The sequence below is a fragment of the Salarias fasciatus genome, chromosome 10, assembly GCF_902148845.1.
Source record: "Salarias fasciatus chromosome 10, fSalaFa1.1, whole genome shotgun sequence".
Lineage (NCBI taxonomy): Eukaryota > Metazoa > Chordata > Actinopteri > Blenniiformes > Blenniidae > Salarias > Salarias fasciatus.
Window position 1 is genome coordinate 3857575 of NC_043754.1, and position 14063 is coordinate 3871637.

Below are 14063 nucleotides of genomic sequence, written 5' to 3' on the forward strand. Positions count from 1 at the left end.
CTTCTGCACATGCTCAGTAAATGGACAATAACGCCGTTTTCCTCCAGAGTGTCATGACTCCCGGTCCACATTCTCCTGGATTTGGTAGTTTTAGATTTGAGAGTCAACGTAGCAATTTGACTTCGTCGTCCATCCAGACTAATGTCCGTGTTCTCGCCACTGTGATGCCTTCAATGATTTCATTTAAAATATAAACAAAAAAAACAACAATAATAGCCTCCAGCGTTTCTACCGTTTCAGTGTAAGCAGACATTGTTTCAAAGAAGCCACCATGTAAAGGCGAAACCTTTCTGAAATGAAAACACAAACTGATGTGTCTTCATCCAGCTGTCCTTATCTTGTACATGCTTTATCTAGAGAAAGCTGCTGCCATGTAACAAAAAAAACATGGATTTGTCCACATGACTCCATCCTTTGTGTTTTCAAAACTCTGCACGCTGAATGAGTTTGTCGCCTTTCGAATCAGAGCAAAGCGACCTCTTCCATGAGAGCAGAGGTGTGAATAGGTTTTTTTTTTTTTTTTTCCCCCTTGCATGTAATGCTTTGTATGGATTTTAAATAAAGGCAGTCTTACATAATCATGTTTTGGTCTCAAGGGCTTTACGATATCAATACAACGTATCGTACAGAGCATAATGAATCCCTTCCCAGTAACGCATTGAGCAGGCGCAACGGAGCAAACATACCTGCTTTTTTTCTTTTTTTTTAACCTGCATTGTAATATAGTAGGCAGTGTAAAGGCAAGGCCCTTAATCCCGCGGCCCACAGGTACAACAGTAATCCTCTGCCTGCCGGAGCCAGCTCCACCAAGGTAAACTGCTTGGTGTGAAACGTCGACTGAAAATATGCTTTCTTCCCTCTTTATTATTCATTGCTGCAGCAGGCTAAGGTCAGACTTGTTTGTTGGGCGGAGAGATGAGTTAGTTGGCCCTCGGGTGTCCCTGAAGCGAAAAGCTTACAGTCACTTTCATGAGCCAAATGATAATGTGACACCTGAGCTGCAGCGTCTATTCTACATGAAGAGAAGTATTTTATCCGCGAGTGGAAGTTTAGAAACCATTTTGATAGCATGAGGACACAGGATGTGAAGTAAAGGCTGGATGTAGTTGCGTATTCTTTTTCAATTGTTGGTTTTTGTTGGAAGAAACGTAAAGAATTTGTTTGTAGCATCGACTCAGAAAGTCTCAACCTCTGATTCTGGTTCTGCAGAACCCTACCACGACTGTTTTCATTTGAGCCTTATGAATAAAAACAGACTGAACTAATCCTCTACGCTCTGCTTTATTCCACCAGGTGGTTTATTCTTAAATGCCAGATTCCCTGCAGGTTTCCACACTGTGAGATATTATTGTTTACAGCTGCTTAAATCCATTAAAAAAGAACAAGTGTAATATTGAGTCCGTCTTCATATTTTGGTCTGCATCTGTTTTGCATTGAAACTTTATCTTACAACACATTAACCACTCAATATGTTGTAAAATAATTATAGTTGCAGGGATGCCAGGATAAGATAAGACTGTGACTGTGCAGTAGTTTGAATTATTTATTAGCATATACATGAGTGAAGCACTGACATTTATTCCTGAGGTACAGTTAAATGTCTGTATGAGCAAACTTTATGTCTTACTTCACACCCATCTCAACTTGATGCCACAAATATAGTCTTTCTTATGCTTTAAAATTATTTTCTGATAGTAATCTTTTTTTTTGGAATTTAAACTTGACAAAAACATCCTTGAACTATGTGCAAAAGTTCTTATAATAAGCCAATGCTAAAACTTTTAATTGTTGACTATGAAGAAATATGATCAGAAGTGCTGTCTGGCTAGAAGATAGGATCATTTTTCTTAATTTTGCCAGTTCTTTAAAATGATTAGAATTAAAGATTTAATAATGAGAAATTACATCTGTAGATCTTTTGTTTATAGAGCAATTAAAACATCGATTACAAATAACTTTTTTCCCCTAATTGAACAGGAATAGGATGACTGTGGCTCCAGAGAATCTGTAACTTTGTCGATGTATAGAGTGTACAGTAATTTGAATAATTTATCGGCACATCTGTGCGTAAAAGCTCCGAAAGACGGCGGAGATCCATTCCTGCGGATGAGTGAAATGTCTGGATGATCGGGGGAATCTCTGCGTGCTTCATTTCCCCCCCTGCTCTGTGTGTTTTTCTGTGCGTGCGCGCGGTGATCCTGGCGGAGCACGGAGCGTCCACGCGCTGCACTATTTCCGCCGAGGAGGGAGCGCGCAGCCTGCAAAGCGGCACTGCGGCAGCGCCGTATCACTGCGCCCCGCTACCGGTCTCCCTTCTCCGGGATCCTGAAGCTCGGATCTGGGGAAGAGGAGGAGGAGGAGGAGGAGGAGAGACACTATTGCCGTTTCTTTTTCCCTCTCCCTTTTGCGGGATTTATTCTGTCAGCTCCAGATCTTTGCGCGCTTTGTGTTTTTTAAGTGATCGAAGGCCTTCAACTTGCCCGGACGGTCCCTGCCCACTCGCAAGGGTTTGCATTTCTTGGTTTTGCATGACGTGTCTTGGAGCAGGAGAGAGAGAGAGAGAGGAAGGGAGAGAGAGAGAGAGAGAGGGAGAGAGAGAGGCAGAGAGAGAGAGAGACTGGCTTTTGTTGTGTGTCTTCTAGTGGAAAATGAAGCTGGGAGAGCCGGAGCAGGAGGCAGAGGAGCAGCAGTCCGCTTCTCCTCCTGCTCCTCCTCCTCCTCCTCCTGCTGGATTACTGAGCTCTGATCTGGACTGACAGCACAGACAGACAAAAAGAGGAAAGACTCTCCTCCAACAACACAGTTTGTTCCAATCAGATAGATCTATTTTCTGTTTTCTGCATGTGTTGGCATCAGGTTAAATGCATAAGATTTATTATGGGGAAGGGGAATTTGGGTGGTGTTGTTGGTGGTGGGGTGTTAGAAAGCATCTGCACGGAGGGAATTTATCTTGTTAGATTGAGAATCCATTAAAAAAAAAATGTGCATGCTTCTAACAAATGTGACTTTGCAGGAGTGCATGCATCCTGCAGAATCCAGATGAGCTGCATGACATGACAGCCTGTGTGTCCAAGGAGACAATGTAAAGTTGAACATGGTGGTTGACTGTGACAGATTGGTGATGCAGGAAGAGGTGTGATGCCTTCCCTCTTTCCACTGTCCTCCATCATTTATTTCTGAATATTCCAGCTTGCAAATTGTTGATTTACTTGTGGGGCTTGTACAGCGTGTATTCTGTGATGTAAACCATAAATGTTGTAATGTTGGACACTGGGGAGTCAGATGTTGGGGGACTTTCGGTGGCTTTGAGGCCTGGTCTGCAGGATGTCCAAAGTGAGACTGCAAGCTGTTGAATGTGTGCAGATACCATCAGTGTCAGACCGTAAAGGTACGACCGTGCAGGGTGGCATGAGTCCAGGATCGAGGCATTCCTTGGTTTTGTTAAAGGAAAAAACCTTCTTTGGTTCACGAGACGTGTTCTGTTGGAAAACATGAGTGAGATGTTCAGTTCAAGGTGATGTCTGGAAAGAAACGGGTTGTCAGGAAGTGTGAGCTAATTGGAGTGATTTTAATGGATGTTGACAAGTCAGAGTTGCTTTTCCAAGAGGAGCCTTTAAGTCACTTTTCATATATCTAATCAGTCATAGACAGCTGATGTTCAACTGTTACGCATTTTTGCATGAAATAAGCAGATGAGCAACAACGCATGGATTGAACTGTGGGGCGTTATTTAATCCACCTTAGTTCAAAACGTACTGTGTGCCATCTATACACTGTCACATGCACGATTTCTGCTACTTATGATTGGTCACGTCTACAACTAGTTGCTGTTAAGAGCCTTAGCTCGCAGCAAATTAAAAGAAAATATGTTGTATTATTTATTCATGGAATCGAATCATTAAAAACACAGTTTAGGTTGCGAGCTTGGCAGAGCTGGAGACACTAGTAAAAGGGCACTTACAACACATAATCGTCTCATCCCGGGGCATAATGACCTGGCAGGGTAAGAAAGCACAGTGTACTCAGCAGATGCCACCTGCGTTATGGGGAACACCTTCTGCATACCATGCAGCACCTTTTGGAAAATGGCTCATTGACTAAATGCACTGTTGAATTTGCTGAGTGAACATGTTGCAAATGCATGCTCTCTCTCTCTCTCTCTTTCTCTCTCCCTCTCTCTCTCTCTCTGTGTCTCTCCATCTTTATTTTTGCAGGAGGGTGGCTTTGCTGACCTCGGGTAAGAGGAGTCGGTTCCAGGTGAAGGAAGATGTGGCGCCACCTGCTCGACTCGCCATGGCAGGATGTGTTCACTGAGCAGACATTTGCCTTAACTTGAAAAGCCCTTCCTCTGGCGGAATCGACAGCTTGGCGATAACGCGTTTAATAGATCGTTTCACACCTCCATCTGAGGATTTGATGGACCGCCTTTTGGGGATCTTTGTGTGGAGCCTGGCTTGGTTCAGGGACTAGATGAAAAGGCTTCATCTGTTGGATGCTACATGATCACGCTGGATCGTACACAGTGGTAACTTCCGTGTGGATATTGTGGAGATATCCGGCAAGTGGAGGCCGAGCGGCGCCGGTGTCTTTTGAAGAGTTTTTGATTCCCCCGTGAGAAGAGGGTTTATCTGGATATTTCCCATGAAGGACATGGATGGTCCTCGGTCGAGTGGCCTGCGGAAGAAGAGGAAGTCAAGGTCGGAGAGGGATCGGGAAAGGAGATCAAATGGGATAAGGAACAACCACGTCAAGGGCTCCGTGTTTCGCTTCTCCTCCGACTCGGAGCGGGAGGGCGACAGGGAGCCCTCTTCGTCCCGCCCTCGGCCCCCTCGGAGGAAGCGGAAGGAGTCCACTTCTGCCGAGGAGGACATCATCGACGGGTTCTCCATCACGGGCTTCGTGACCCTGGAGGCTCTGGAGGTGAGTGGCTCTTTCGCCCTCGTTTGTCTCTGCTGCTGCTGAGAAATGTGCCTTTTGTAGCCGGGCAGGCTCGGCCTCTTGGCTCCCGCCGGCGCGTTTGGCTGCGGTTTCAGCTGGTGTTCAACAGATGTAGCTTTAAATGCGGAGCTGTAGCCAGAGATTACTATCTGTGTCACCGAGGAGCTGCTGCTGTTGAGTGTTTTCACAAAAAGTTTTCCTGCAGAGCCGTGCACCAGATGAGCGATGTTGGGTCTGGTTATTGTGGATGTTTGTGCCCTTGTACACTTTGGAGCGAGGAAGCAATTTGATCCATGTTACTCCGGTTTATTCAGAGTGGGAGTAATTTATTGTGTGCCGGCTATCCATTTTCCTTGGAATGCAAACCGAGCGCAGGCTGCCTTCCAATGATATACGTCTGAATTATGACTGAAACGACCAAGCATTTCACTTTGATGGCTCTGTATTTCCTGGAAATGTAACACACAGATGTGGAAGGTGGTGTAAATTTACGGGTTGTCGGTGGTCTCATTTGAGGTTGGGTTGAAGCTAAACTCACAGTCTTCCACGGTTATTTGCTCTTACAGTGTAAGACAATTAAAGCCCTACTTGTACATTCCCGCAACTGTTGTTAATCTGCCTTTAATCTGGCGGCAGAGATTTGTGTTTGGGTGCGTGCAGCGCTCGCCCTGATCTTGTTTCAGCAGTAAGTGGAAGCAGTTTTGTCTTTGCAAGGTCAGACTCGGGGGTGTCCCGGTGTAACGGCGCTTGACTTGCTCTTTCTAATGCATTCAGTGCGATACCAATCTTTGGTTTGACGTGTCGACTCCCATCAAGGATGTGTGCCGCAACACTTGTCCTCAGTGCATCCTTTTGTGCGTCGGAGCCACACTTTGCACAGCTCGAGAGCGGCTTTCTGTCTTGATTCTCCGTCTCTCTATTCTGAGGCGCTCTATTGAACAGTGTGTCTCTGCGTCCTTTTCTTCCTGCTCCTTGTTCTGCTCGACCTTCTCTCAGTTGTTCTTTTCATTTCTGTCTCCAGCTGGTGCCGGCTCGAGCTCTGCTATTTACCATAGGAGTGCTTAGTAAAGGGATGAAGAATCTCATTGATCACACAAGGGAAAAAAAATAGACTTTTCTTGGATGGTTTTGCGCTCGCTCTAGTGTTTGTCCATATTCTATATTTCACATTTTAACCACTACTCTTTAGAAATCTGTCACACTAATCACAGTTTTCACATTTTGGTGACTTGTCGGCCCAGATTGGAGCCTGTTATAGGCTGTTTCTGCCCCACTGGCCTGATGTAAGACACTTTGAGAAGTTTTAAGTGAAAATAACGCTATCTGGTTCTACCAGATCACTCCATGCATATATAACATTGTTTGAACCTTTCTGTTGATAAATGCAGATCAAATTTAGTGGCTCATCTAGTTTAAAGTTGCACTGACTTCTATTAAGTCTGATTATATTTAGTGTGTGTTTTGTGTTTGTGTGTGCGCACCATGCTAATTCATACATGCATGCAGCGAGAAAGTGTCAGAGTTCATTAATGCAGCACGATGTCGCAGGTCGGAGACGGCGCGGCGCACGTTAACACCTCCCCGAGAGCTTTCTGAGTAACAGCTTCTGCAACACCACCTTCCTAATGTAAGGATTTCTGCACACAGCTGTGTACGCTAAAGGAAATATCTAATTCCTGTTTATACAGCAGTTTTTCTAGCGTTGTAACTTCTGCAGTCCTATTTTTTTTTCTGAGTTTGAGGAGAGAAGTATATGAGGATTCATATTGAAAAAATATTCACATTTTATTCACTTTTGACAAAACCTATTGTAATATTTGACTTTGCTTTTCCTATACATGGTAATGCTTTTCAAAATGACTCTTAAATTGTGGTCTGAAAGTATTAAAACTGGGTGAAACTGCTGAATCTACTAAGAATGGTTTGAAAAGGCTTCACTGGGTGGAATGGCTCAAACAGCTGAAAATGGATAAAGGGAGTGGAAAAGCATCGGAAAACAGACAAAATGTCAAAAAAGAGTCAGTAAAACAGCTGAGGTGGCTAAAAAGGCTAAAAGCAGCTGAGCTCAAGCAACTGGAAAAGATGAACAGAAAGAGACAAGCGAAATGGCAAAAACAGCTAAACTGGCTGTAAAAAGTCAACTGTTTTAAAGTGTATTCATAAAAAAAAAAAGCCATTAGCCGTGTTTGTGTATACACAAACATTCTGGAATATTATAGATTTAATTAAACTTAAATTTGAGTCGAAATGATCTCTTTCAGTCATAAAGTTTGAGGTCCTCTCTCCTCGGACCACATTCAGACCCTCTAGCGGGCTGGTTTTGGTCCGCGGGGCTCCTGTTTGATCCCCTTAATGTTAACTTTGTCTGTCCGTCTCGCTTGACTTCAGCACTCAGTCTGTGAAGCTCGGTACATTTGATTCTCACTTCATCACTTCGTGCTCAAAACCCGACATTGAAGCGTGTGAATCTGGAACGAAGCGGCTAATGAATTTCCCTCAGAGCCGGGACGAGAGCGCCTTTGACCCCGCTCGCCTGGAAGGTCAGCGCTGCATGTTTAGATCAAATCTCCAAGATGTAGGTGTGGAGTCATGCTTCCTCAGTGAAGGGCCGCTTGACTCTCTCCACTCAGGGCTGTTCACAGGTCGGTGAAAGAAGAGCTGTATTTTACAGGGGGGCAGACTTCCTGTCAGGGCCGAGGGCGACTCGGGGGAATCCTGACACGGACAGCAGGCCGAAGGGTCTGCCAGGTCACATCAAGGTTAAATCCTCCGAAAACGAGCTTATTGTATTTCAGTGGCTCTGATTTTAAGCATTTCTTCTGCTTTGTCGTGTCTTTATGTGCTGTTGAGTTTACCTCTCGGCGTGCGACGCAGCGCCTTGCCGGCTGGATAAATGGAGGTGTGCACGGGCATCTCTTCTTTCTGTCTGGCTAAAGTTAAATTCTGATGAGTTCAGACCTCTGGAGGTATACGCCGGTGCTCTCCATCTGTCACCGCCAAGCTCCCAGGCCTGCCCTCCCTGTGCACGCTCATATCTTAGCTGTGCACTTTCTCCGGCGCTCTCCGAGCTAAAGCTTGTATTACGAGGCTCTTGAGACACTCAACTTGTTTTTAGTAGACGCTGTTTGTTGTCTTGTTCGCTGGCTTTATTTGTTGGTTTTGCATTTTCTCATCTTTTTTTTTTTCTCCCCCAGTCTTGTCCCAGTTCCATACAAAGCACATCTCAGACCTGTTTAGTCGATTGTTTAAGAAAACATGGAATAAATCAGAAGATCAAAAAGCCAATATGAAAATAAATGACTGACGAAATGGAAAAAGCATCCGTGCTTCATCCATATTATCAGCTGTTCGGGCCGCGGCGGTCCTCTGGGAGGGCTGTGTGTGTTTGTGGTGCATGTTAAAGAGTTAGATAGCGGCGTGCATGCTGGGGATGAGGCTGAAGACTCGGCTGTGCAGAGAGCTGGATGCCGGATCTCTGCAGAGCGGCAGGAGCTGTGTGGTTCCAACGATCAGTCCGGCTCACTTCGGTTTGGTTCGGAGCGAACCGGTTAAATGTAGCGTCGTTATTTTATTTTTGTTTTGGATCCTATTTCAGGTGAAACTGTCTCGGTTTTTTTCATATTTCATTTCAGAAAAGTTTTGCGTTTCCACTGCAACGTTTTGAAAACGATGTCAGAAATGTGTTTTTTATGTTGGGCCATGAGTGGGTGCTGTTGTCTGTTTTGTAGTGAAACCACACACACACACACACACACACATATGTACAGAAAACTATATGGTGTGCATTTGCATTATCAGCGCTTCAGAAAAGTAACGTTTTCTCCCGTTTATACAGAGCCGGACTCCTCACTGTGGGGTCCACACTCCCTAAAGAAATGATGAAAGTTTCCTATTTTCACTTGAAAACACTGTCATGTAAACACCTGGGAGTTTAGTCCAACTAAGTACAAAAACATCTTTTCTAAAATACGGTGAAGTAATTATTAAAACATAGATGCTTTTCCAAATTAGTAATTACCCATAGTATGGCTTTAATGCTAATGCTGCTCTGCTAGCTGTTTTAAAAAATAATCTTTTCTGCTACATCACTGACTTCCTCACTCAAGTCTTTTATTAAAACAGAGCAACAACAGCACTGGTTTTTATTGAGGGATTGATGTTTTCGTTGTAATTTTCACACTTTTCTTTAAAATCCCAGAACGGCCCCTCAGGCAGACGTGTCTTGTCCCACACACACACACACACACACACACACACACACAGGCTTTATGTTTGAGCCCTGCTGTAGAGAGCAGGAGAAGTGGTCAAAGTGATGGCGATGAACACCAGCTAAACTCTCCTTACCATGCCAGGCTTCTTGGATGTGAAGAATTGGCCATCAGCCAGAAGAAGCACACAATAAAAGAAAATAAAAGTTCATCAGGGTTATTTTGTGTTCTGGTTCTGACAAGTCTGTTTAGTTAGTAGGACACGTGCAATTAAATTGACAGCAAAAAAAACATCTCATCTGTTTTGAGTGTGAAGATGAAATAGTTCCTCTTGACAAAAGCTAAATTTGATTCAAAATCTTTAGAGCATTAAAAAAAAAAAAAAAAAGGGATGGAGTGGATTTTTTAAATCCCGCTGGTTTGTTTTTACTGATTGGGGAAAAAAAAAACATTTTCAGGTGAGCCTGTTTTTGTGTTTTAGTGATAAAATCCAATTATCTCAGATTTAAACATATCTTACGCATTGATGGCGAATTAGTGGTTTGATTGTTATTATTGTAATGAAGCCATAATGAGCTCACACTCATCCTGAGTGAGCTACAATCCCCTAAATTACACTTTTCATTATGTCTAATGTCTCAAAAGCGTCTTGTGCTAATTTTTCCAGAGAAAATAAAACTCTTCTCTTTTTTTTTTTTTTTTTTTCCTTGAAATTGACCGTGAAATTTCAAAGGCATATTGTGGAGTGTTTATTCACCGCGCTGAGATCAAAGTGTCGGGACAGCAGCAGCTGTCTTTCTCAAGGAGCCGCTTCGGAGACAGATTTATACCCAGAGAGGCCCGAGCGGCAACCTATTACGGCACTTGAAGAAATTACTAAATTATTGAGTGGCTGCTACTCTGAAACCTTTGCCGTGTTTCTCCTGTTCCACTTGAAAGGGGTCCCTAACCTCCGCCTGGCCCCATTGACCAGAAATATCGCCTTGCTTGACCCACTGTGACGTTATTTCCACCTAATTTATGCTCGGTCACGACTGCATGTTTGGATAAATTGTCTTTATGTGGAGTCGCTCTCCTGTCCAGACGTGAACTTTATATCTTCGGTTTCATGTCTGAACTTTAAGGAGTCGGGGGGTGAACAGCAGTCTATTACATGACTGGCTGCTCCTGATAATGCTCCCAACAGCAAACAGAACGACGGTGTGAATTAGTGCGTTCGCCTCATTTCTTTATTCTCGATCCCCCGCTGAGCTCCTGCAGCTTCTGTTGTTCCTCTAAATAATTTGCTGCTCGAGCTTAATTTGTTACACACCATAAAAACAGAAGGCAACAGATTTACCTACAGGAGGAAGAGGAGGATGAAGAGCGAGGCACAGGGTGCAGGATGGTAACAAGCTTATAACAGGAGGAGGATGGAGGAATGATGCACTGAAATGTGTTCGCTTACATTTTTACATTTTTGGGATATATTTCAAATTGTACATTCGGGTTTTTATTTTTTTGCTAAATCTGCTTTCTTTTGAGTGGAAGGTTAGAGCTGAGTGTCATCAGCATAGCAGTGGAGTTGTATATTGTCTAGCCAGTTGAGAGGATGGGACCGAGGACAGAGCCCTGAGGGACTCCAGAGCAGAGAGGAGGCAGCTGCCATCGAAACGACTTCAAGTGAATGAATTAAATGCAATTTGTAAGGGTTCACAGATATATAATCCAAGCTTATAACAATAACGTTTTTTTCCCACAAAATATGGCTTCAAGAAAGTTAACACAGATGTGTACTGGTGTCAACATTAGATGAACAGAAATTACGTTTATGCAACAACTAATATTTCTAGGATGTGATTTATGAGACAAACATGTAAGAAGATAATGTTATTATGTGTGTCTTGAGATTGGTTTGTTTCTCTGTCAATCAGTTTGTTTTCACTATTTATTGTATTTATTAAATGAATAATCACATTTTTGTGTGTGAAAGCAGAATGCATGTGAGAATTAGAATAATGACACATTAAATATACTATATTGTGCAGCTTTAAGTTGCAAATGTAAAAAAAAAAAAAAAAAAAAAAATGTCTTCCAGTACTTTTTACTCTTCAGTGAAATGATTCAAACACCAGTATGAACATGGTGTCGTCTGAGTGTCTCTTTGGAAAAATGAGTTGCTCAATAACTACATGTAACTTCCAAACGTCTTGAAAGCTCCGTCAGTTCTGATATTTGCTTCTAAGAAACATTTGGAGCTAAAATACAAAAAAAAAAAAAAAAAAACCCTGTGTTTTATTCAGACAATAACAACAATTCCACATCAATTTGTGTGTCAATCTTTGTCACGGTCTGGAAAATACTACAAATTATGAGCCCTGTTTCCTCCAGATTGCTTGAAATGCTTGCTCCTGTTGCAGCCACGCTTGGGAATCAAACACGGCGTGTGCGTGTGCATGCTACCCAACACTCTGGCCCCGGTGATACATATTGCATGAGGTTTGCCCTGGCTTTGTCATGTCATGCCTAACTGGACCAAACAGCAGCCCGCTCGCCGCCGACCGCCGGAGAGTCGATCGATTACAGAGGCCTTTAATGCGTTTCACTGCGGGCTGCGCATCACTCCGACAAAAAGTCCACGAGGATGTGTAGAAAGCACGTGTCTGCAGGAGGAGGCGCACGTTGACTCCAGTTAGCAGGTGGATTTCAACCGTCGGTTATTTAATTTTCAGCTCCTCCCATGCGGGTGTTCGACATGTGACACATCAGAGCCGAGGCTGCTTCGCTTGAAACGTGTTCGCAGGTGGAGGAAGGTGTTCAGCGAACATCACAATGGCCTCATTGACAAATTCTCAGACCGTCAGATAACAAACGATGCCCGGTTAATCAGCAACTCTTGACATTTCAGGCAGAGTTGAAGGACAGTCCTGCCGCCTCAGCTGAGAGGATCAACCGCCGTAATTACATCAACAAAGGACGATTTCTTCCTTATGGCCGAATGAAGATGATGAGTTGCAGTTTAACAGTCTGGCGTTTCCGCTCCTTGTATGCTGTTTTTAGGACGGCGCTGTCGGCTTGCCAGCGTTTGAAAAACAATTGATTTTCCCTGGCACGGCCCCCAGAAGTCTGCCTGGAGGAGGAGGAGGACTTGTAAGAGCAGGCAGAGACGTACACATTGATCGGGACTTCACTGCGAGAGAGGCTGAAGCTAATGCGAAATCAAATGTATTGACAGCTTGTTTCAGAGAGAATATCCAAAAAAAAAAAAAAAAAGAAAAGACATTTCCAGCAATTAAAGATGCACAAAGTATCAAACCAGCTTTTTGTTATGAGAGAAAGCAGGTTGATGAACGGTGACGATCGCTCTCCTCACGACGCGCAGCCTTGACTGATTTTCCCCGCGTAGTGAATAATACCACTTCACCAGTCTTTTAATTAATTTCCCAGCTTCCTATACATTCTCGCCTTGTGGCTCGTGTTCATTTAGCGGCATTTGGAAGCCTGACTGATGTGCCGTGTGCAGTAATGTAACGTGTGTAGATGATGGGAAAAAAAAACCATCCAGATGAGAGAATCACTGTTATTTTTCGCCGCTTGATGGATTTAAACCACTCTGGTCACAGGATTCTGGTCCGGCTACATGCCGGTACTTGGGAAGTTGAGTTCCTCCTTTAAACTTCATTCCCTCGCCATCTGTTGGATGCAGTTTTCAGAATTACACAGATACAAACAAGCCAGTAATATTTGGAAAGTGAAGTGAAAGGCCTTTCGTCTGCCGTATTGCTGCTGGACCGGCGCTGACAGGAGGATGGTCGTCTCACAGATGCTGATAAATTTGTAAAACATGCACTTTGTGTATTGCAGCCTTTTTTTTCATTTTTTTTTTTTTAACAGGCTTTAAAACTGCTATCACTTCCTGCAGATGAGCTTATTTCCTGCCTCTGTTGGTGTTTCCCATCTGTCGCCAACATGTGTCCCGGGTGATTGGACTGTAAATGGCAACAGGCTGTAAAATCCAAGTGTAAATCCACTCAAGGCAGATCCCATCGCCCAAACTAGGAGGCTTTATGGCTGCATTTAGGGTTGCACTAAACATTAGATGCAGAGGGACAAGAGGTAAAGAATCAGCAGGATTTCGAGAACAGAAAGTAGCTGCGTTGTATCCAGACACGGGCTGCAGATGGAATCCACAGTGCGAAATGCTCGTTAGATTTCGAGTCCTGCACACAAAGCCATCATCCAGTGAGGGAGAGAGCGCCACTCGTGTGTTTGTATGAAATCAGGCAAAACAAATAGCTCAGCAGCAGGGGGAAGGAGCAACAAGCAGCCTCGGTGTTTGGAGTTGACATCCAGGCAGAAGGAATGGGACTGAGGGAGCGATCGCCGGTCTTTACACTCCTCCACATGGCTGACAGTGATCCTGTCAGCCAGTCTCCTTACAAAACCACATTTAAGAAATGGCTGCGCTTCTGTCAGATTAATTATTCAACCCCCATGAATGCTGTATGAAAAACATTGTTGTCGTCTCATTTTAGTTGGCTGACAACCCGAGCAAACAGCAGAAATGTGCATGTTATTGTGGAATACATGCTCTCCTTCACATCAGACAGGAAGTCTGTTTGTTTACTGGCTGTTTTTTTTTTCTGCAGAAACACAGTGGGATTGTTGTTGCTGCGGAGGTTTTTATGAATGGCAACCGATTTCCATCAACTCCCATCTCCATTACCAGCTAATCTGTGGTTAATGGCACATCCACAGCGGTTGAGAAACATGGGATTAATGGCTCCACCTCTTCAGAGGCTAACCCTCCCTGACACTCGGTAATGTGGCGCGCAGCCCTGAAACAAAATCACAGTGGATCCTCATCCAAGTGTTGGCTGGAAGAGAAAATCTCATCCCAATATAATTGACTTGGTGAGGGAGAATACATTTCTTTGG

The 14063-nt window shown here is 43.9% G+C and overlaps 1 protein-coding gene across 1 annotated transcript in view; it reads left to right on the top strand.

The window, feature by feature from the left end:
• The first annotated feature begins 2296 nt into the window (after positions 1–2296).
• auts2a (activator of transcription and developmental regulator AUTS2 a) overlaps positions 2297–14063 on the top strand; it is a 311150-nt gene continuing 299383 nt past the window's right edge. The window contains 2 exon segments of the mRNA XM_030100770.1: positions 2297–2507; positions 4215–4920. Of these exon segments, the coding sequence (XP_029956630.1) occupies positions 4642–4920 (279 nt within the window). The 5' untranslated portion in view covers positions 2297–2507; positions 4215–4641.